The sequence below is a fragment of the Pyxicephalus adspersus genome, chromosome 5 (assembly GCF_032062135.1).
Source record: "Pyxicephalus adspersus chromosome 5, UCB_Pads_2.0, whole genome shotgun sequence".
Classification (NCBI taxonomy): domain Eukaryota; kingdom Metazoa; phylum Chordata; class Amphibia; order Anura; family Pyxicephalidae; genus Pyxicephalus; species Pyxicephalus adspersus.
This window is the reverse complement of record NC_092862.1, coordinates 92,244,813-92,267,567: the sequence shown is the minus strand read 5'-3', so window position 1 is coordinate 92,267,567 and position 22,755 is coordinate 92,244,813. Positions and strand designations below refer to the sequence as shown.

The 22,755-nt window shown below is 36.3% G+C and overlaps 1 protein-coding gene across 1 annotated transcript; it reads left to right on the top strand.

Moving 5' to 3' along the window:
* The first annotated feature begins 5,535 nt into the window (after positions 1-5,535).
* Positions 5,536-22,264, top strand: DCLK3 (doublecortin like kinase 3). Its single transcript, XM_072413340.1, has 5 exons — positions 5,536-5,633; positions 11,967-13,723; positions 14,690-14,822; positions 16,966-17,133; positions 21,461-22,264. Exons 1-5 carry the CDS (start codon positions 5,585-5,587, stop codon positions 21,628-21,630), a joined length of 2,277 nt encoding a protein of 758 aa, XP_072269441.1. The 5' UTR covers positions 5,536-5,584; the 3' UTR covers positions 21,631-22,264.
* The last annotated feature ends 491 nt before the right edge of the window (positions 22,265-22,755 follow it).

The window sequence follows — 22,755 nt, the reverse complement described above, 5'->3', positions numbered from 1 at the left end:
AGCCATCCATGTGACTTAAAAAAATGCAGCAAATCAGGCAAGACCACCTTTTTTGGTTGCTCCATAGTCTAGTTTTGAGACTCTCATGCTCATTATCCAAACTTCAGCAGTGGACAGCTGTCAGCATGGACAACTTGATTGGTCTGTGGCTACATGGCCTCAATCGTGACAAACTATCATGTACTGTGTGTTCTGAAAGTTTTCTCTCCTTGCCTTTTTGTTTCAGCAATTTGTAGCACAGATGCTCTTTTTGAGATTGGACCAGAAAGCCCCCACCCAACCCCCATGTGCATTAAGGAGCTTTGGGCAACCATTTTCCTTTCTTGGACCACGTATGCTTGGTTCTAAGCACTTCATGACCTGCAACGTTAGAGATATTTTGACCCATTTATCTTGCCATAACAATTTGACCCCTGTCAAAGTCACTCAGGAATATACATGTCCATTCTTACTGCTTTCAAAAAAATCTCCTTTCTCACCCCTTGACAGGTGCCATTGTAAACAGATAATGATTGGTAATGTTTCACTTCACTTGTCAGTGGTATATGTATACACACAGACACACATACACACTTGTGAATAATGTCAGTATATTTAAAAAAGTGAATAAACTTCAAAATCCTTATAATAGCTGTTATTTACATAAATGCAAATGCATTGGGAACACTGCATCTTCATTTCCAAATCAAAACATAAAGAAAAATCTATCAAATTAGTGTTATTCCTTTACAGAAACCCAAGAAAAGTGAATTTTAAGCTGTTCCAAAAAATACCAGTGTAGGCATTTTTCTTTATAAACTTAAACATTTACTGAAAAAAATGAAAAATGTTTCAAGATTTTGCTTTCCTTTGAATCACTGAACCAATATTTAGTATAACCACTGTTTCTGAGAACTGCAACACTGCATGGAGTCGACCAACTTCTGACACCTGTGAACAGGTATTTCAGTCCAGTATGATGATCTGGAACCAATACATTGCTCATTTACTGGTGTGTTTTAGGTTGTTGTCTTGTTGCAACACCAGCTTCAAGAGCATTTCCTTTTTGGCATAAGGCAACATGACCTCTTAAAGTATTTTGATGTTTTCAAACTGATCTGTGATAAATAGGCCCAACACCATAGTATGAGAAACATCCCAATATTATGATGCTTGCATCGCAATGCTTCACTGCCCTCACAATGTACTGTGTCTTGAATTCAGTGTTTGGGGATCATCTGAAAAATTGTCTTTGACCCCACAGGCCCAAAAGGAACAATCTTGCTTTCATCAATCCACAGGATTTTGGGTAATTTCTCTTTAAGCCAGTCAATGTGTTATTTGGCAAACTGTAACCTCTTCAGCACATCTTATTTTAACATTGGGACTTTACGGGACTTCTTGCCAATAGCTTGGCTTTACATAGGTGTCTTCTAATTGTAACACTACCTATAGGTAACGTTGTACTTTCTTTGATTTTCCTGGAGCTGATCATTGGCTTCATGAGTCTTCACTATTTTGGCTATTCTTCTATGCATTTGAATGATAGTTTGTAAGACACCACATGCTTTATACTGTGGTCTGTATTTTATAAAGTGGCTACATGCAGACTGCAGTGTGGAGTAATTTAAGCTGACATAGTGGATAAATACATAGAAGAGTAGAAGCAGACAGGCTTTTCAGGCAAATATTTATTCTTGAAATATTTTAAAATGGTCCTGACTATAACAGAGACCGACTATTCTAAACACAAATAAATGAACATATAGCAACAATAAAACACCAATTCATGTGAATTGATTCTTTAGTACAGAGCTATTTAACATATGTTTAAAAGGTATCTCACAATACTCGACACGTTTTGCCCTATATGGTGGTAATTAGAAATCACTTTACCCGTGCTTTGGTAGTTTGTGTGTGGTGGTGAGCAGCAGGACCTCCGCAGCACAGCTCTAATTACCACCATATCAAACACGAACCCTGGATAAACAATATAAATATGTGAACCCTGGGGATGCATTGAACCTACCGTCCCCCACCTATTTTGTTTAACCATACTGTAAACATATGTTCTTCATCTCATGAATCCCCTGGGGAAGCCAAATAGGGCGAAACGCGTCGGGTACTGTGAGATACCTTTTGAACATATGTTAAATAGCTTTGTACTAAAGAATCAATTCCCATAAATAGGTGTTTTATTGTTGCTATATGTTCATTTAATTGTGTTTAGAATAGTCGGTCTCTGTTATAGTTAGGACCATTTTAAAATATTTAAAGAATAAATATTTGCCCGCAAAGCCTGTCTGCTTCTACTCTTTTATGTATTTATGTCCAGGCTGGGCATACTTTTATAAAGCCACATTATCAGAACCTTCCTAGATATTCTTCTGAGACCTATTGACATAGTGTGTATATACAATCCTATAGAACGTGTATCATGACACAATACCCCTCTGATTGGCTATGGGAACACACAGGAGAGGATAAGAATAATAAAGTATATAAAGTAGCAAAAAAATAGATCTCAGAGTTTGCCAGTCAGCAAATATATCATTCTTTGGGAAAAGTGCAAAATCTTTCATGTGAAGCAATAAAGTAAACCTAAACTACCACTTTTTATAGTAAAACCTGTGTTCTTGCATCTACTGAAGTTCTACTGCATCTATTGAGGTCTAGGCTGTACATGGGCCTTGACATTATTAGGTTTCAGTCAGTGGGATTTGGGTATTTGTGTCGTTATTGTGACATATGTTGTCAGTGCTGAAAGTAATAAAAAGCTTTTACTAAGCCGTTCTCCCTACCAAACATTCCCTTGGTATTATGTATGAACGCAATGTGATATCGCTGGGAATCCAGCCGAGGGTCTCTTTTAGAGCATAACAGCTTTAAAATCCAATTCGCTGTATTCAACTTACTGTGGCGTTAATTAAAATAATTGAGGTAACAGATTTTTTTATTCAGAACTTAAGAAAATGACATGTCTAAAACAAGCAATGAAGAGGAATAAAAAAAGAAACCATAAAGAACAGAAATTATTATTATTATTGCACACTAGTTACATAGTGACATATTACATATTACCCTGCTTTACAAAATCCATAGTCATTTCACTAGCAATCCCTCCCTGAGGCATATGTCTTTAATACAGTTAATTTTGGGGGGATGCCAACTAATCTAACTGTATGTTTTTGGAATGTGGGAGCAAACCAGGGTACCTGAAAGAAACCCATGCAAAGATGGGGAGAACCTGCAAATTCCATGCAGATAGTGTCCTGTCCTGAGAGATTTTACAGCTGTAGTCAACATATTTTCGTAAGTTTTTTTTTCTTTTCTATCTTAAAAATAAAAAACAAAAAAAACAGCACACACTGATTTACTAAAGTTTGGTATGTTTAATCTTTCATTGAATCACAAGTAGTTTGAGAAAGAGCCTAGGGGCCTATAGCCTTCTACTAAATCTTTTAAAAAAAATTTTTTTAATAGAATGCCTTTCTTAAATAAATTATGCCTCCCTTTACCCAAATGTTCTTCACATAGGGGATATCACAACGCTAAACACAGATGGGGAAAAAGAGATAAACAATCCAAATTGTATATTGTTAGAAGAACTATGAGTATCTGAGAGGACACTAATAAAGGGGATTAAACTGGCTTTTTCTTTTGTGTGAATTATTTGCATTGTAGTTTTTGCTTTTTTTCCTGCCTCATAATCCTTATTTCAAATATATCTAAACCCAATAGCAAAATGTAATATATTGCAGATGATCTTTTGCATGGGTTTAAAAAGTTTTCTTTATATTGCCCATACAGGGTTTTATATTGTCTATAGACAATTCACTGAGTGTCTCTTAGAAGAATTCCTTATGTGTTGTTTCCAGATGTCTACAGTACCACAGTTACTGTATATGTCATTAATATAGTCTAATTTTATGGAAGCAAAGCCAATTACCTTAGCAGTATGTTTTTGGGATGTGGGAGGAAACTGGAGCACCCAGAGAAAACAAATAAAAAACAAGTGAAGAACATACAAACTCTAGGCTCCAGAATTTTTCCCCATTTCACCTGTCACTCTTGTGATGAACATACTTTCTGTGTCTTTGTGTCTCACAAAAAATGTCTGCCTTTGTTTATCTCCATCACAAGAAACTGCAAAAACACTGCATTCTTGACCAGACTTACCAGGTATTTTCTTATCTTGCCGGTATCATACTTAGCTAAAAATTAAAAACAATTTATCACATTATATCACATTGTATCACATTGTATCACCATGGGCAGCACGGTGGCTCAGGGGTTAGCACTCTTACCTTTAGCACTCTTACCGTTAGCACTCTTACAGCGCTAGGTCCCAGGATCGAATCCCAGCCAGGGCACTATCTGCATGGAGTTTGAGGTTCTCCTCTGGGTACTCCGGTTTCCTCCCACATACCAAAAACATGCAGTTATGTTAGTTAGCCCAAAAATTGACCTTAGACTACATTAATAACATACGACTATGGTAGGGACATTAGATTGTGAGCCCCTTTGAGGGACAGTTAGTGTCCTGACTATGGACTTTGTACAGTGCTGTGTAATATGATGGTGCTATATAAATACTGTATAATAATAATAATAAGTCCAAATTTGCATACATTCAAACTTTCTGAAATTAGAGGGATACTGATTAGCACACTGTTATACAAATAAAGAATACAGCCCTGCCAGGCCCCCAGCTATGAGGACCGCCAATAATTATCCAGCAAACATTTGTGTGCAAACCCAAATTGGCTAACTTTTCAGTACAACCTTTCCTTTTACTGGCTTTTCAAAAATACAAATTAAATTATTTGGAGGGTTTATGCAAGATTTAGAAGTCTATTTATAAACAGGCTTCAAAATGTCGCTGTTTATACACTGATAATGCCTCCTCAAAGCAAGTCTGTAGCTGCTGATATTTGCTGTGGTTTTTAAAAATTGTTCGGTTATTTCTGATAAAGTGTGTATATATATATATATATATATATATATATATATATAATCACTCTTAAAGGTTGTTGTTACAGTGCTTAAATTTACTACTATTACAGGCATGTTGCATATGCTTATATTTGTGAATATTTTGTATGTGAGCTTTGAAGGTTGCTAAGTTACCTTATAAATATCCAGGGTAATGTCCTGATCTCTTGCTCAACCCCCAGTAGAGCTGCATAGTTTAGCTCCCTTAGTTCTGTTGCTGAGTGCAACTTGGGAGAGACTGAAACATCCTATAGAAAAGATCATCTTGTTGTTAACACTGCTGTCAACAAAAACCCAGTCCAATTTAACGGTCCACAATAAATACATAGTACATAGATACACTAATACTTCTGCCTGGTAACCTCAGAAAACATGCCTTGGTAATCCCTCCTCTTCAAATTTCCTCTGGTCACTGCCTCCCACCACAGTTATCCAGAACAAGAGAAGTTCATTATTTATTTCTAGCACTTAAAATGCAGTAGAAAGTTACAACTCTGGGTTGTACACAAACAGACACCCTGGATGCAGCAAGGAAGAAAGCTGAGCTGCTGGTAGAATCACTGAAGTTATCTTCCTGCATGTTTGCAGTTCTGCTTGGTTTGGAGAAAGCATGCCAGGAGGCCTGGTAAATTCAGGACCCTGCACCTGCAAACACCTTGGTAACTATTATTTTACCATTACTACTAAGGTCAGAATTGATAAACATAGACTATAACAGTTTGTTTATTATTCTGGTAATCGTTGCTAACAGATATGTTGCACTAGATATCAGTTTTCCTGAACAATATTTTATAATTTAAGTATAAATTATTAATAATAATAATAATAAAACATCTGACCTTGTAGATGTTGATGGGGAAAAATACATGAATTAGGATTTTTATCTTTCTTTGCATAACCCTTCAAGATTGTAGCTTGCATTCATGTTTTGTAATCTAAATATTGTATAAATATTACATCTAGTACATCAATGTCTCAGCGTTGACAGTAAAAAGCCTACGATAGTATACCCTAGTGACTATCTAAAATCTATAGGAAGAGTGTACTTAAATCCGTAATACAGTAAATGTATTTATTGTAGCATAAATCCTATTTTTAAAATAAAAATATGGGGCTGAAATGGATCATAAAAATGTCTTAATGGGAGGTATAACGTATACTTGTTCTGAATTTGCAAAAGGGTCATGCAGATTTAGGTCATATCTCTGTGCCTTTAGCAACTCATATTTAGCAATGATTTGTCTTTCTTTTGTTTATTTAATTCCGTTCCTAGTCTTCTGCTTTTTCTTGTCTTACCTTGCATTGAACCCAAGTGATAAGTGTAACATCTCTAGGGCAGTTAACATAGCCGTGTTTGACAGACAAATAGACAAGCTTCGCATTCCTAAAAATAATAAAGCATTAGTGAAATATGCAAATGATCTATTGTAACACACATTTATATCTATTATAAAAAGGGTATAAAGCAATAAATTAGCATACTGATGCACTTTTTATTTTTGATTATGTTTATGCATATTTTGTATCAAAGGGATTTGTAACAGTTTCCTTAACCTAATCCTTTTAAATAACGGTTTATCATCCCTGTGCTTAGAATAATGTAAAAAGTTATTAACTGCTGACAAAGTTTGAAAATTAAGGAGTAATTTTTAACAATACAATATAAAACAGCTAATAAAAATGCCCAAAGTGGGCATAATATGTTCAATGCTGGTTTATTTTTTTTCAGCAACACATTGAACCTGGAGGTTTTTTTTCAATGAGAGAACAACATAGGGTCACGAGAATCTTATCTTTAGGCATAAAAAACACAACTATAAGAGTATAACTTCATAGTCTCTATATTGAAAAACTAACAATTATAGAGAATTTAAAATTAACCAAGAAAGTTGGGAGAGTGATTTACTGTAAAGAAAAATGTTTTTTCAAAAAGTAACTGTCCGATTTACTCATGCATTATGGTAACATGTCCATTAAAATGTGTTAATGTGATGCAGGTTTGCATGATGCATTGCCATTCTGAATGTCATGACAAGTCACTGTGCACTCACCTGCATTGGGTTGAAGTACCTGATATGGTACACACAATTTATTTATTGTATGCTGGTGCATAAAAGGTTGCTTATTCATTTAAATGCAACATACATTAAAATGCAACATAAAACACATCACATACCTCAACAGTGTGAATGGGCCAAACTTAGGTGGACATTCCTCTAAGTTATTGAATAAAGATCCATAAAGCTAATCACCTAAAGGCATAATTTAAAAAGTTTGATGTGAAGGAACATGCGTGGCTGCACAGAGCCCTGACTTAAACTGCACTGTATACCTTTGGGATAAATTGCAACATCAATTTAGTGTCTTCTTGTGCAACAATGGTACCTGACCTCAGAAATAGTTGTTTTAATAAATGGGCAGAAATGTCCTATTGTGAAATTTATTTCTGGGAGATTGGTGTGTGTATTAACCACAAAAGGAGTGGAGGAGGGGTACTTAAAAATAAATTTAAATGGGGTTTATCTGTATTGGTAAAAGTTTGAGCTGTTATGTAGTTCTGTAACAAAAAAAGAAGAAAGGAACAGATGGGAATAAGGAAAGCACATAAAAAGAGCCCAAACTGCACTTTTTCAATGAGCAGAATTACCACTTAGTATATCTATGAACATAAAATAATTTTGCTTAGGATTTCACTTATGTCCAACTGAGAGGGAGGGTTTGAATGTGTACAGTACATAGAAATATGCACAAAACTGTACACATGCATCCCCACCACAATACCTGTGCTGTTGGATTTGAAGATATATCTACTTGTTTAATTCCTTTTTAATCCCAAACTTTCTCCTATAATGCCAGATTAATGGTTTCTCCTCTTCTTTTTTGTTTTACCATCAGTTAATTTTTTATTCAATTTGTTTACACCATTTTTTAGTGTTGCAAAGCAAAAAATATGTAAATTGGTAAAAAAAAAAAACTTTTTTCCCCTGTGTAAACAAGTGCCAAGCATTGCACCAAAAATGTATTTTTTTTTTTCATTATAGAGTAAACAAATTAAAGAATAAAATGTATCAAAAAACTAACATAAAAAAACTGTTATGTGTTTTTGTCTAGATTCCATAAAATATTTGTTACAAAGCAATATTGCAAAAAATAAAAGTAAAAAACAAATCAAATTTGTGTATTCATATGTTTTTGCCGAATAAACAGGCCACAGTGGAAATGTATTAATTGCTTTAGCTCATAGTAGTTTTAAAGATATAAGTGCTATATATACAGTATTTTTAATTCAATATATGACATTTTTCATACTGGAAATATCAACAACTGTTGATTTTTACCCACATTTCACCAGGGAAGTTAGACGCTGATTGTAGAACTGAAATAGAAACTAATTTACATAAAAAATATATGTATGTTATATATATATATGTATATATATATATATGTATATATATATATATATATATATATATATATATATATATATAGTGCTGGGAAATCTGCTGTAATCCATGACCATAACCTGGTTATGAATTCCAAACACTCCAGAATCCCAAAACCCTGAACACTATAATTTACTAATACTAACTTTGAGCAGAAATAAAATAGGTTGCAGCTGCTTGCTAAGTTTTCCTATCACAATTAGGAAACACCGGTTTAGTAGAATTTGTGAGCTAGCCTCTACATCGGTATAGGATTTTAGCCGTTTTCAGGTCCTCAGATACATGACAATAAAAAGGCAATGTTCCTTCTGCAATAAAACATACTTACCTGTCTGTTAGCAATCATCTTCCTATATTAAGCTTGGTATGAATGAAATTTGCATGGGTGGGTAATTTAGATGGCCAAAGATCTAACACCAGAAAGATTGGGTGAAGATGGTGGCAGCCACGATGGAGAATGGACAAATAAGTGCAATTTAATAAATTGTGATCAGTTAGGTAAGGTATTTTATTTCAGATGTAACATTGTCTGTCCCTTTTGCAGTAAAGGACCTGGTTGCAATGTTTTAATTTGGAAGATTTGGTTCTGCTTTAACAGCCAAAAGTACTCTTACACATAAATATAACACAAAAGTAGAGAAAGTCTGCCTTTTATAAATAACTTAGCTAGGAGTAAGGCCACTTTTCCACTGAAAAAGAGCTGACCTGGTAGCTTGAATTAAAAGAAGTAATATATCCCCTTATTGTGTAACAATGATGTGAAGGACCAGTGTTTGCCAAAGAGGCTTCTTAATGGCAAGACAGTACAACCTTACTATCTGTCTTTACCAGAATATTTATCATCGCAAGGTGCTTTAGCAGTAAACTATAAAAAGTTTTAAGTAAAATTGCAAATACAACTTTTGAGTTAAAAGGGGTGACTGCATTCCAACTATTACTATATTTAAATGAATAAAGTTTTTTGGGGTAATGGTATAAAATCCCCCTATGTAAAATTTACCTGCTGAAAGGGAATACCTGTGATAAGATTTATTTCCATCACACTATGCAAATGTAATAAGGAGAGTTTAGTTACAGTACAGATCATTTTCTTATTGAGTTCAGTCCTAGTTATAGCATTCCCCTTGCCCTTCACCAGCACTGTTAATTATTTACATTAAAACCACCTGTGTCATTAGTGATCTTATATTACCTGAAGTAGATTACACCTTGCACATAATAAAGGAATGTGTGCAATTTAAGCAACGTAACATCAGTATTTAAAACCTGTTCCTTAGGAGCACATGGATCAGGCATGCATATCTCCTAGTTGAGAGGAACAAATGCACTGTGTAAATGTTACTTGTCACAGATACTTCACAGATAAAAATACTAAAAGTAATTTAGATGCTAGGTCAAATTGTGCTATGTTTCATCAGTTGTTGAACTCGGTTCATAGTGTATACATTGTAGCAGATTTATGTATACTGCAGCTTTTATTACATTTTATATAACTGTAGAATTTTTTTTAATATTATATTTTAAAGTAATTTATATACCAGGGAATCATTAAAGGTATAAAAGTAGCAAGCAAGATTTTGAAGTAATTTAAATACCAGGTGATGTTTCTCTACAGAAAGTGCAGAAAGTGTTTATGACTTTAAAAATGGGGACATGTTGAGATCGACAGAACTAGCTAGCTACAGTGAAATTTTCAACTTTCAATACATGTGTAGCAACCCTTGACTCTAGGTGGGGAAGAAGGCTGACATCCCACCTAGTGTCTAGGATTATTACAAACATAATGAGAGTTAAATGTTTAACCATAGCTAGGAGCTTTGCCAGCTTATCAATATGCTTATCAGTTCTTTGCCTCACTGCCATAGAATCATTTTATGTAAGCATCTAAATCTCTGGGTCTGGTCCTTGGGGTGGCTGGTCAAAAAAAAAGCTGGGTGTCACTTTAGCTTCTTTTTTTTGGAGGTATAATTAGAGAGAGGTATTAGAGTGCAGGATACCCAGGTAAAAAACGGCAATGATTATGCACAGAAGCTTTCTATTTCCAGTTCTGTTTAAGCCAAACTAAATCCAAAAATTGCGGCAAGGCATTTTATTGCAGAAGACACGGGATGTCCCTTCTGCAATAAAACAACCTTAACTGTCTGATCATAATTTTTTTCATTGCACTAACCTGTCAGCACACCAGAGTGGGTGCAGCCATCTTCACCTGATCTTGGAATTGGGTCTTTGGTTTGCTGGGCCAGGATGACATAACTTTTGCGTAGGTGCAATTGTTTTAAGGCAAAAGGGACAAAAGGGGCAAAAGGACTTGTTCCATTCTGCAATAAGGACCAGCCTAATGCCTTATTTTCAAACTGGAACTTTAGTTACAACTTAAAAGCAGTCCAAACTGCAGTGGCTCTAAGACAGCCTTACTGATAATACCAACACAATCATTTAGGTATCTAAAGTCAGAAACAGGGTTCTTGCCATCTTATAGAGACGCTGTAACCTACCACTTTCCAGCCCAGAAGTTAAAACTCATGGTTTTATTATATAGTAGGCTCTTAATGGAAATGTGGGCGACATCCATTGATGCATAATCACTCTGCGTGCTGCTAAAAGACAAGCTGGATCCACTGCTCGTGTGCAGCCTCTTTTGGCGGTAGGGATGTTCCCCAATAATTGAATAGTAGGAGCAGGGGATTCAGAGAGGCCAACAGAAGTCAGATTTTTTACATAAACTAAGGTAGTTGGCCAAGGGCACCCCTAGTTGGCCGAGGCAGTGATGGTGCCTTGACTTTCAAGGTATGTCCTGTGAAAAATTTTAAACTGGGTCTCCCGGCAGCATTTATTTGTAATAACCTTGCGAACCCCTTGTAGCCCTCCAGTATTTTGCTAACCAAATCGTGGGAAAGTCCCCCCCCGCTGAAAAACATTCCATGGATCCACATTGGAGATATATTGTGTAAATAGTTGGGGGTAGACAAAGGATATATTGTTATTGGACAATTGTAGGAGAGAATCCAATGTGGTAGGCAGCATATGTTGGCGTTGTTGCAGGGACAAATAACGGCAATAGCTGGTCACCTGGAGATAGTACAGATACTCCTATTTATCAATTCCATGGCGTTGTTGCAGTTCTGTTAAAGTAAAGAACCTGGAATAGTCTTCCAAGAACAATTGGTGGACTTTGGTGGTTCAGACCTTTTTCTGCCTGACAGGGGTATCTAATACAATCATCTCCTTGTGTAAAGGCTGGGTTGTGTTTAGGGGTCAGGTGCCTGAAGATAAATGGAGAAACTGCAAGCTTTTTGCGTATGTCCCTCCACGTTAAAATATTATCGCGGAACAGGATGCTGGTGTGTATGTGTGTTGTTAGTTGGGATATAGGGTGCAGGGTTTCTATTGGTTGCCAAGGGCTACAGAAGGCCGTGTCTAAGTGGAAATCTGTGTGGACTGTGGTGGCCTTAAACAAATCAATATCAAACTGAATTGTTGTACTTTTAAATTATTGTTTATAGTAAAATGCTCTGTTCCTACCTAATATATCTGTTTTCATTATTTTAGGTCATCAAACACTTTTTCATCATTTGTACAGTAATATAAACTCAAAGTCTACAGAGAGGAAACACCAAGTCACATGTCCACCTATAGGCCAAACAGTACATGGAAAGCCATTTCATGGTCTAAACAGCTATACATCTCCTTATTTCCACTCTCGTAATGGTTTTCATACAATACATTCAGAGAACAGCCCAGTAAAGCCAAGAATTGTAACTGTGGTCAAGCCAGGAAATCACCCTCTCAAGAAAATCACATTGCTGCTGAATAGAAGGTCAGTGCAGACCTTTGAACAGCTTATTGCTGACATATCCGAAGCTTTAGGATTTCCTAGGTGGAAAAACGATCGTGTAAGAAAACTGTATAACCTTAAAGGCAAAGAAATACGTAGTGTGTCTGACTTCTTTCGTGGGGATGACACATTTATAGCTTTGGGTAAGGAACAACTGACTCTCAGATGCATTGAAATTGTGCTTAATGAACTTTATCCTGATAGACCTTTCAGAAAAAGTCCAGAGCATTATGAAAAACTTAGATGCAAATTAAATGACAATGGACTAACTATAGATAGTGGCTATGACGACACAGACTTGGTCAACAAATGTGACACAATGTCTTCAAGGCTGACAGCCAAACATGATGTTAAGGGTCTTGTCAATCAAAAGGCAGAAGATACCAGGAAAATGAAAAAACAAGGAAAAATTAAAAGTGATCATGAAGATTTGTCTAGAAAAATGAAAAATCTTGAACTTTGTCATTGCAAACCAAACAAATTGTTGACTTCAAGTTTAGACTATGTCAACCAATGTGAGCAATGTAAAGAATATACAATTAAACAAAGAATTTGCACTGAAATGAACACAGTTAACCCAATGGGCTCTGCTGAAAAGTCAATGGGTTGCTGTAACGAAGAAAGAGCAATGCTAAAATTGAAGAATGTCTATCACAGATGTAAGGACAAAAAACAATGTAATGAAGTAGAAGAAATAGTGGACAGCAGCATGGAACTGTATGATCGAACATACTTTCCACATTCCAGAATGGACAGTAATAGTATGCAAAGACATGAGTGCTCTAAGAATAAATGCCAACGACACAAAAGAAAATGGGCTGGGAAGCATTCCAACTACCTAACATTAAAACATAATGGAAGGCTTATTGAGGATTTCCTGGAAGACACAAAAGAAAACATACAAATAAAAGATGGCAAAACAGTGGCTGACAATGAATCCAACAGTAAGAAGGACATCATGAACACTATTAACTCAACAGAACAAAAGGTGGAAGGTGGATTGCCAAGAAAGGAAGATGAAAAGGCAGTTTCTAGCAATAGCAGTCCATCTTGTATAAAAAACTATGTGGATATGCAAAAAAATTATGAGATTGGCAGGAATATTGGTGATGGGAACTTTGCAGTTGTAAAAGAGTGTAGACTTCGAAAAACAAACGAAGAGTATGCCATGAAAATTATTGATAAAGCAAAACTAATAGGAAAAGAGGACATTGTTAAAAATGAAGTTAGCATAATAACAATGCTTTCCCACCCAAATATTGTAAAACTTATCGATAATTTTGAGACTGACAATGAAATTTATTTGATATTGGAGTACATTAAAGGGGGAGACCTATTTGATGCTATTACTGAGAGCATTAAATTTACTGAACATGATGCAGCCCTTATGATGACTGACATGTGCAAAGCTTTAGTATATATCCACAGCAAGAATATTGTACACAGGGACCTCAAGCCTGAGAACCTTTTGGTGAGTTTTCTGTTTTATGGTTTCAGTGCAAGGCAAATTTCATTGCTGTTATAAATAATCACATTAGGCATAACTGGTATATTCTGGGACACCAAGATTCTATTTAGGGAAATGTAAAATTAGGAGATGAGACATTTCATATTCAGTGCAATTTTGGCTAATATGCATCTGTCCTTCTTTTAGTTTCTTAATAAAGAGCTTCAGTCTGCAAATCTGGCAAATCAGAAGCAAGGTGGTTCCTAAATTCTGGTATGCATTAAAATCCTTGGATTAAGGCGGTAAATATAATGTAAATAAAAACACTGCTTGTTACCTAATCTAGAACCCTTTGCAACTTGGAACAACTCTTTAAAATTGTTTGTTGTAAGCTATATATATATATATATATATATATATATATATATATATATATATATATTCTTTTGCTCATTAATGTCCCCTTTAAGAGTTGTCACTAATATGGTAAATCTCAGGCAGTTTTGAGTGGATTGAACTAAATTTTAAAAATGCATGCATAGGTTTAGTACTGACATGACTCAATCAGAGTTGGAGCCAGCACTGTGGTATTATAAACTCCTAGTCTGTCAGAATATAAACCCACTGACATCAATCATTAGTTTAGCTCCTACTAGTCCCAATTGTAACTATGACATTACTTTGTCCCAGCTTAACAATGGTACTACCATGAGCACCAATATAATGGGACATTACACTGACCGCCAGTATATTAGTCCAATACATTGATCACCAATGTGATGGGGTACTTTTTATCATCATTATTGAAAATATTTTGTTGTATACAGGAGAGCGACTTTGAAGAATTAAACAGGCCTAGGTATCAAATACTCCTCAGTAAACCTCTGCTTCTATCTAACTATTAAACTTAAAAACAGTTTGAAATACTTTAACATGATTACAGAAAAATTCAGTTAGATCTGCATATTTCTAAAATGACTTTTTATTCAGGTACAGCAAAATCCTGATGGATCTGCCACCCTGAAACTGGCAGACTTTGGACTTGCTGTTTATGTGACAGAGCCTATCTTCACTGTTTGTGGAACCCCAACATATGTGGCGCCTGAAATACTATCAGAAAAAGGTGAATCTAAACTGTTCCATCATTTAATTGTTTAAATTTTGAATAGTCTATGTAAAACATGATTGGCAGTAAAAGGTTAAGGTAAAACATATAATAATGTAGATTGGCAAAGGTCCATGTTGTGGTGCCATTTATTTTTTAGAGCACTCCATGCACAGATGTGTTGCATGATGCACGGTAACGTGATACTGTGCGCTGTAGGTAATTATGCTGCAAAACGTGGTGCAGTGATGATACTATTTTGGTGCATTGGATACCTATTAATTTGAATAGGCTTCCTGAACAAAAATTCATAACAATAACAGCCAGAAAAATGTGTAATAAAGAAAAGCACCAGGATGCCAAAGTAAGAATGGATCCTAACTAGGAATCTTCTATTTACATATATTCAACAAGCAATGTATCAGGAACACTATACTTATATTGAGTAGAGTCTTAATTTGTTCTCAACTCAACAACCTCAAGTTTTTTTTTTTTTGGCATACATTCCAATGTTCCTTATCCAAGACTGGAGAAGATATACTATCATGGGAGAACCTGAGTGATCTAGCAAACCTGGAATGTATTTCTTAAAAATAATTTGCTATTAGTTGGCAAATGTTTTCAGTCCTGGACCAGATCCATTCCAGTTTTGCTGGATCGCCCATGCTTACTCATGATATATCATATCCAGTCTTGGAGAGCTTTAAAAAATGTGGCCCAATGTCTGACAAATCTGACAGCTGTACAATTGCTTATTCTATTATATTTTAATAGTGTTCTTTTGGGTTTGAGATATGGTAACAGGAAAGGCCACTGTAAAACACTGAATTTGTCATGTTCATGAAACCACTTTCAGAATTTGTTTTGTCAACTGTCTGGTTATGGTAAACCTGTGTCCACTGTAGCCTCTCTTTCACTGTAAATTTGTGTTCCTAGCTGACCGAAAATCCCAATGTGGTCTTCTGCTTTTATCACCCATCCAACTCAAGGATCAACTTGTTTACATGTTTTTTTAAACATGTTTTAGCATGTCTTAGCATGTTTTTTTTTAACATGTCAAGCATGTTTGCTTATTAAATTGAGCAAAAGTCGTTATCTGTATAGGCACTGTCTTACCATTTTCTTCTGGTCCTATCAACAAGGACTTGCTATTCATAGATTACCCACTCACATCACCATTTTAAATAAACTTGAGAGACTGTTGTGTATGAAAATCCCAGGATTTAGCAATAACAGGAATACTCAAACAAGCCTATTCAGCATAAATAATACCATGGTCAAAATCACTAAAATTGCACTTTCCCCAATGTGGAGTATGATGTGAGCAAGAAAAAAAAATTCCTGAATTGTATTCGCATGATTTGTGCATTGTGCTACTGCCACGATTGGCTGATTAGATATTTGTTACAATAGTCAGGTGTACAGGTGTTTCTAAACATTGCTTAGTGAACATATATGTGCTTATGATTGAAATGCAATAATAATCTATATGTTAACGTGTAACTTTCACAAAAAAAGAAATATATACTAAAAAAAGAAAAAAAACAAACTACCTAAAAAGAAAAGCACTCAATCCCATCTGTCATCCGAGCCCAGTAGGTCTTGTGCTGCCCTGGCTTCTTTCTTCTTTTCACTTCTTCCAGATTCTGCTTTCACCACCCGATACTGCGCTGCACAGGCAGGAGATCGGGAATGTAAAAAAAAAAAAAAAAAAAAAAAGGGCTGATCTTACTGCACATATGTGAGATTGAGCTCTTTTTTTACATGATAGGTAGCTAGCCTACAGCCTCCTGGGATATGTGATATATGTATCCCAAGAGGCTGTGGGTTTTATATAATGTAAAAATGTTGTAATAGGCCTGCTTTAAGGTCCAAAAACTAACCAGGAGTATGATTTATATTTACTTTTCTTAGCCTAGGAAAACAGAATTACATAGGTAACAATTGTGGGTATGTTTACAGAAAACTAAGTTCTAGCCTCTTATCTGCCAAATGACTAGAATTGTCATGAGTTTGGACCTCTCACAAGCTCATGATTTGTTTTTTTTGTTTTTTACATTGGAAAGCTTGTGTTCTGTTGATAGCAGGTCCCCTGGTAAGGTTTTTTAATGCATGTATACAGTGGCTTATTCATGTTTTTTTTTGTTTTTTTTGTGCATAGGATATGGTTTAGAAGTTGACATGTGGGCCACTGGAGTTATCTTGTACATACTGCTATCAGGCTTTCCCCCTTTCCGGAGTCCAGAACGCAATCATGAAGAATTATTCCAGATAATACAACGTGGAGAATATGAATTCTTGTCACCCTACTGGGATAACATCTCAGAAGGTAAAATTTCTTATTAGTAATACAATAGAAATGTTACATATCACAAGAATATGTATTATACAGGACAGCAGCATAGTCAGAATGTAAGCTGTTCTGTGCAGCTCTGTTAAAATAGAACACATTGGGCCGGATTTATTAAAGCTCTCCAAGACTGGAGAGAATAGACTATCATGAGTGAACCATAAAAATCATTATTCATTTATTTATCAGTTGGTAAATGTTTTCAATCCTGGACCAAATTAATTCTAGGTTTGCAGGATGACCCAGGTTCTACTATGTTGGTTTATATTCTCCAGTCTTGGTGAGCTTTAATAAATCATGCACATAAACACAGAATTAAAGTGCTTTTGTATTTAAAATGCGTTTACCACATAAGTATATCAATGTTTTTGCTATATCAGCTTTTAATGTTTATTATTATTGCAGTCATTCATATTAAGCATAGCTTTAGAGTTCATATTTATGTGCCTCACAGGGAATCCCAATCTGAGATCCCTACTACAGTATGATCAGTTTAGCAGCCTAATATCGGGGATGTCAAATAATACCAGTATATATTTTGGAAATATAGAAGGAAACATACAAATACAAACTCATTACATATAGTTTCCTGGCTGAGATTCAAACTGAAATTTTGAATGTATTATTAGAGATCAATAACACAGATTACTGATTGTGCTAGTATATTTAAAAGATTATTAAGACATCTTTTCCAACAATGAATATACTTAGGCTGCCATATTAACAAGAATATTCTTTAGGGGTAGGGTGAAATGTTTTAGAATTCAAATGCCTAGTTTTAGATCCTATCCAGCAAAATAACAAACCTTTGAAGCATATTAGCAACATCTGGTGGACTAGTAAACATCTAGTAATGTATGAATAATCTCAGCAGGAAAATATAGTTGGCATGAAACCAATTTCTTGTGGCTGGAATTCCCTTTCTTTTTCTTAAAAAGCTCAAATAAATGTAGGAGCTGGACTTAAGTAAAACATTGCAACTACAATAAGCTTTACTTTAATACCCTCACACAGCTTCCTCCTCCCAGATACCAGGGAGGAGATGACATGTGGGGGAAAAACTCTTTACTCCCAGATTAAAAATGTTGCCACAATACTGGCATATATGCAGAGAAGGCATTTTACTGGAATTAGACCAACTTAAACCCATGTCCGCACCCCTTCTGAAGAGGGAGGTCCACCTGAAGAATGGAAATTCACCTCCTGGGAGGTTAATTTCTGTTTGGATTTATATGTCAATGAGTGGTAAATTGTTTTTCATGAAAATGTATTTTACATTGTAGGCCTGTAATTCTTAGGCATAACTTACCGGAATATGTCCAAACAAGTGTCTGAATATAATAAAGTTTAAAACACAAAATCATGTCAAAATATTAAATTAAATTTATTAATACATTTTAAATAAAAAACATATAAATAGCACACCGTTTATCTAATAAACTAATAAACATCCCAGGTGTGATAAATTTTTTAAAACAAGGGATGGCACAGAGTCCAACGTCACAATTTGGGCAGTAGAACCGGGTTTCTTTTCTAATTTTTATCCCGGCGTCATCCTGCTTAGAGCAACACACCACGCACATTCTTGTTGGCGCTTCCTTTCTTGCGCTTGGTGGTACATGCTCCATAAAGTGACCAGTCAGGCATTCCAGGTTTACCACCGTAGTAGCATGCCGTCCGACTCGACCTGTAACCATTTATGGTGTTTGGTATTTCAAACATGTGGCCTCACAAACCTTCCAAATGAACTCACGGTGAGGTACAGGCCTGTTATTCTGTTGTTTGAAAATAATGTAGGCATTCCACAAACAAACAGTGTTCCACAAGATGTCTGAAAATCTTTTTATAATACTTCCTTTGTTGCTTTCTAACGGCCAGATAGACAGTCATCTCCTTGTTGGCTCTGTCAACACCTCCCATGGTGCTATTATAATCCAAGACAACTTGTGGTTTCAGGATCTCTTTCCCACCTCTTGTTCTTGTCATAGCAGTGGCAGTGTTATGCACGGTGCTAAAAAGGCAGACATCCTTCTTGTCACGCCATCGCAGTGCCATCATTTTGCCTTTCTGCCAGGCAACTATTTCCCCAGTCTTGAGCTTCTGTTTGGCTAACATGGATGGCATTTTGCACCAGTTAGCCCTAACGGTTCCATAAGCTTCTGTTTTATGCTGGATGAGAAACTCAAATAGTTCAGGGGAGCTTTAAAAATTGTCTGTAGTGACACAATAGCCTTGATTGATCAATGGCTCAATAAGTGACAGGACAGATGATGTTGCCACTCCATAGCTGCTGAATCTGGAGCTAAATATTTCAAATATACCATGTTGCTGATACGCACAGCAGAAATGACTTCACACCGAACTGTGCTCTTTTGAATGCTATATTTTGCACCTAGCTGAACCTCCCCTTGTAGGCCATTAGACTTTCGTCTATATTATTATTCTTATTATTAAACATGGTTTATATAGCGCCAACATATTACGCAGCGCTGTACAATAAATAGGGATTGCAAATGACAGACTAATACAGACAGTGATACAGAAGGAGAGGACCCTGCCCCGAAGAGCTTACAATCTAGTAGGTGAGGGAATTTCACACACAATAGGATGGGAACATATACAATATCAGATGAGGGTTGCAGGGGAAAACAATTGCAAACACAGTGCTGAGATTTGGCAGATTGGGAGACGTACCATATGCAATATCAGATGAGGGTTGCAGGGGAAAACGATTGCAAACACAGTGCTGAGATTTGGCAGAATGGGAAACGTACCTGTAGAATTAGAGATAAATGAATATTAGTTGCAGGCAGATGAAGATGGTGAATTCATTCATTCAGCAGTGATGTTAGTAGAGGATGATGATAACTTTCAAGTTATCTAGGATCATCTAATAGACCTCCCAAATTTTTTTGAGCTTAGGTGCAAGATGAGTGGTCTCATCAAAAGTGTCATTTTTGGAAAAATGTAAGTATTTCATGATCAAGCCAAATCTATATTCTGACATGAATATGCCAAGAAAAGGTGTAGCAATCAGTCTATTCGTGGACCATTACCACTTCTGCAGGGATTTCAACCACCACTCCCTGGAGAATAACTAGGCCCAGAAAAAGCCAGATATCCTTTTCTGTGACAGGTTACCACTTCCTGCTTCTGGAAAACCTGGTGTGTTTAGCAGCTAATCGTTGCTCCGCGTACCTGTTGGTTTTCTCAACTATTTTCTAAATGACTTTGTCATTTAGAAATAACTCTAGGTACGCCAAGGTATTGTGTTCCACCTCTACCTTCAGGCCAGGCTTCTCAGTAAATGGGAAACTTGGGGGCACTGGCTAAGCCTGACTATGTCAATCGAGCATCAAGTGCAAATATCACTAACCTCAGTGACAAAATCTTCGCTGTCACTTTCAGTGTCTGATGACAGGTCTCCAGGAGAATCACTGTCACTTGACTCCAATAGCAATTCAAAGTTACTCTCGCTGTCTTCAAGTTGTTCAAAAACAGCTTCGCTTGAGAGGCGCCTTTTGGAAGCCATGGCAGAGGTCAGGGCTGGTGGCAGGCAGAGACGTTGTCAGATTCCAGGCAAAGGTCAAGGCAGGGGGCAGACAAAGACGTTGTCAGAATCCAGGCAGAGGTCAGGGCGGGCAGCAGGCAGAGATGTTGTCAGAATCCAGGCAGAGGTCAGGGCAGGTGGCAGGCAGAAATGTAAACAAAGCTCAGGCAGAGGTCAGGGCAGGCAGAAAAGTGATCAAAGGTCAGGCAGAGGTCAGTAATCAAAGGTAATGACAGACAGGCAGGGCACTGCAACACTCACTCCAATGATCAGAAATTTATTGGTTACTTTGTTTTGGATTCAATACAGTTATTTTGTATTGTAATTGTATCCAAATCCAATACAAATAAATTTTAAATTTCCGCCACTCCCTGAACGCACAACTTTACCCGAAACTGCTGGGTGACTGATCGGAGGCAAGGGACGTAGCCGGAGGATGCAAGAGGATGGGCAGGATGAAAGAGGATGCCAGCAGACCAGGTAACCGCTTTCAGCTGTTTTTTTTTACCCCGAGACACACGTGGGGTTACCGATGGGGAGGTTAAATAGCATGAATATATCTATGAGTATATTATTATGAGTATAATATTATTGCAATCAACTGTACTGTGATAGCAAAAAAAAAAAAAAAATAAAACTTGTAGCACTGGATTTCAATTGTAATTATTCTGCTTTCTTCATTTTTACATGTGATGTTGCAAGTCTTTTGTTTCGATTGTATTTTTCCTGACAAACTGTTTTACTTTAACATTGCAGAGGCTAAAGATTTGATCAGCAGATTGCTTGCACTCAATCCCAAGAAGAGGTTTACTGCCCGTTGTGTTTTACAGCACAACTGGATCAGAACAAGTGGTCAAATGAACAGTCATAACCTGCAGAGAGAAGTTAGCATGAACATTGGTCGCCATTTCCGCAGCCATACCTAGAATCAGGGTACAAAGCCTCACTTTGTGGTTCAAGTATTCTGTTTGAACTTATCAAATGATATTATTATTTGTACTGACTATTTTTAGAATAATTATGGGAATAGATTAAATCTACGGTGGGAATTTAAGTGCAGTTGTAGAAGAAAACTATCGAGTCTTATGGTCAGCATCCAACAGAAGTGTTTAGTGTCCCAAGAAATATAGCATGGCAAAAAAACAATAGACACAATTATTAATGTGGGTTTGTTTGCATATTGCATTACCCTGTCCTCTCCTAACATTCACAAACATTGCACCCCTACCATGCCAGGGCAAGTTTTGATAAACCCCAGCTATAACCCCCGGCAAGTGTAAGGACAAGCTATAACTACAAGCACAATCACACCCAGACAACACAAAAACCTTCTCCCCACAGCTGCTTTGGTGTTTAGTAGTTGACCTGAGCAGGGTGCACCTGCTCCAACAAAACAGTTCTCCTACCATGCAGCTGCTAGAACTATGATCATTTGGGCAAGAAATAACTCCACCTGACAGAATAAATTAAACAATTGACAACAGGGTACAGCAATGCATGGTGTTTTGGCACATTTTTTTGTAATAGCCATGGGCCCATGAAGGATCAGGGAGCAGAAGAAAATAGGAACAAATAAATAAAATTCCTTTGAAATCATGGGCCCCCAAGGCAACCACCTTATTTGCTAACTTTGACTGCAAAGACTTTATTAACTTTGCAGTTCAGGTCATAAAGTAAAATTCAATTAATAACTTATTTCAAGTGTCCTCCTAAACCAAAACTTTTGCTTTGGATAGAGTAGGGAACAAATAAAACCTCTATCAGATTTTTATTCCAATCCTCTTCACACAAGGGAATTCACCCTATTTGTTTGCTTTGATGATCAAGTTCCAAAATCTAAAATTTTACAGTTAACAATGCAAAGACTATAGAGGAGAAAACTTCCTAAGGTGACAATTTTTCCAGTGGCCACCACCTCCAAGTGATTTCTGTTCCTATACAGGGACATAGAAAACAAGAAAAAGTTTGGCTTTAAATATGCTAATATAATATATAAATATATATTCTAAATAAATATAGACACTCAATATCTGTCACCCAAAGTGATTTTG

Bases quoted from the DNA above. Each gene is read 5' to 3' on its own strand.
- DCLK3 (XM_072413340.1), top strand. From the start codon at position 5,585: ATGCCAGGAGGCCTGGTAAATTCAGGACCCTGCACCTGCAAACACCTT. The intron at 13,724-14,689 runs GTGAGTTTTCTG...CTTTTTATTCAG, and splicing joins TCAAGCCTGAGAACCTTTTG to GTACAGCAAAATCCTGATGG. The intron at 17,134-21,460 runs GTAAAATTTCTT...TTAACATTGCAG, and splicing joins CTGGGATAACATCTCAGAAG to AGGCTAAAGATTTGATCAGC.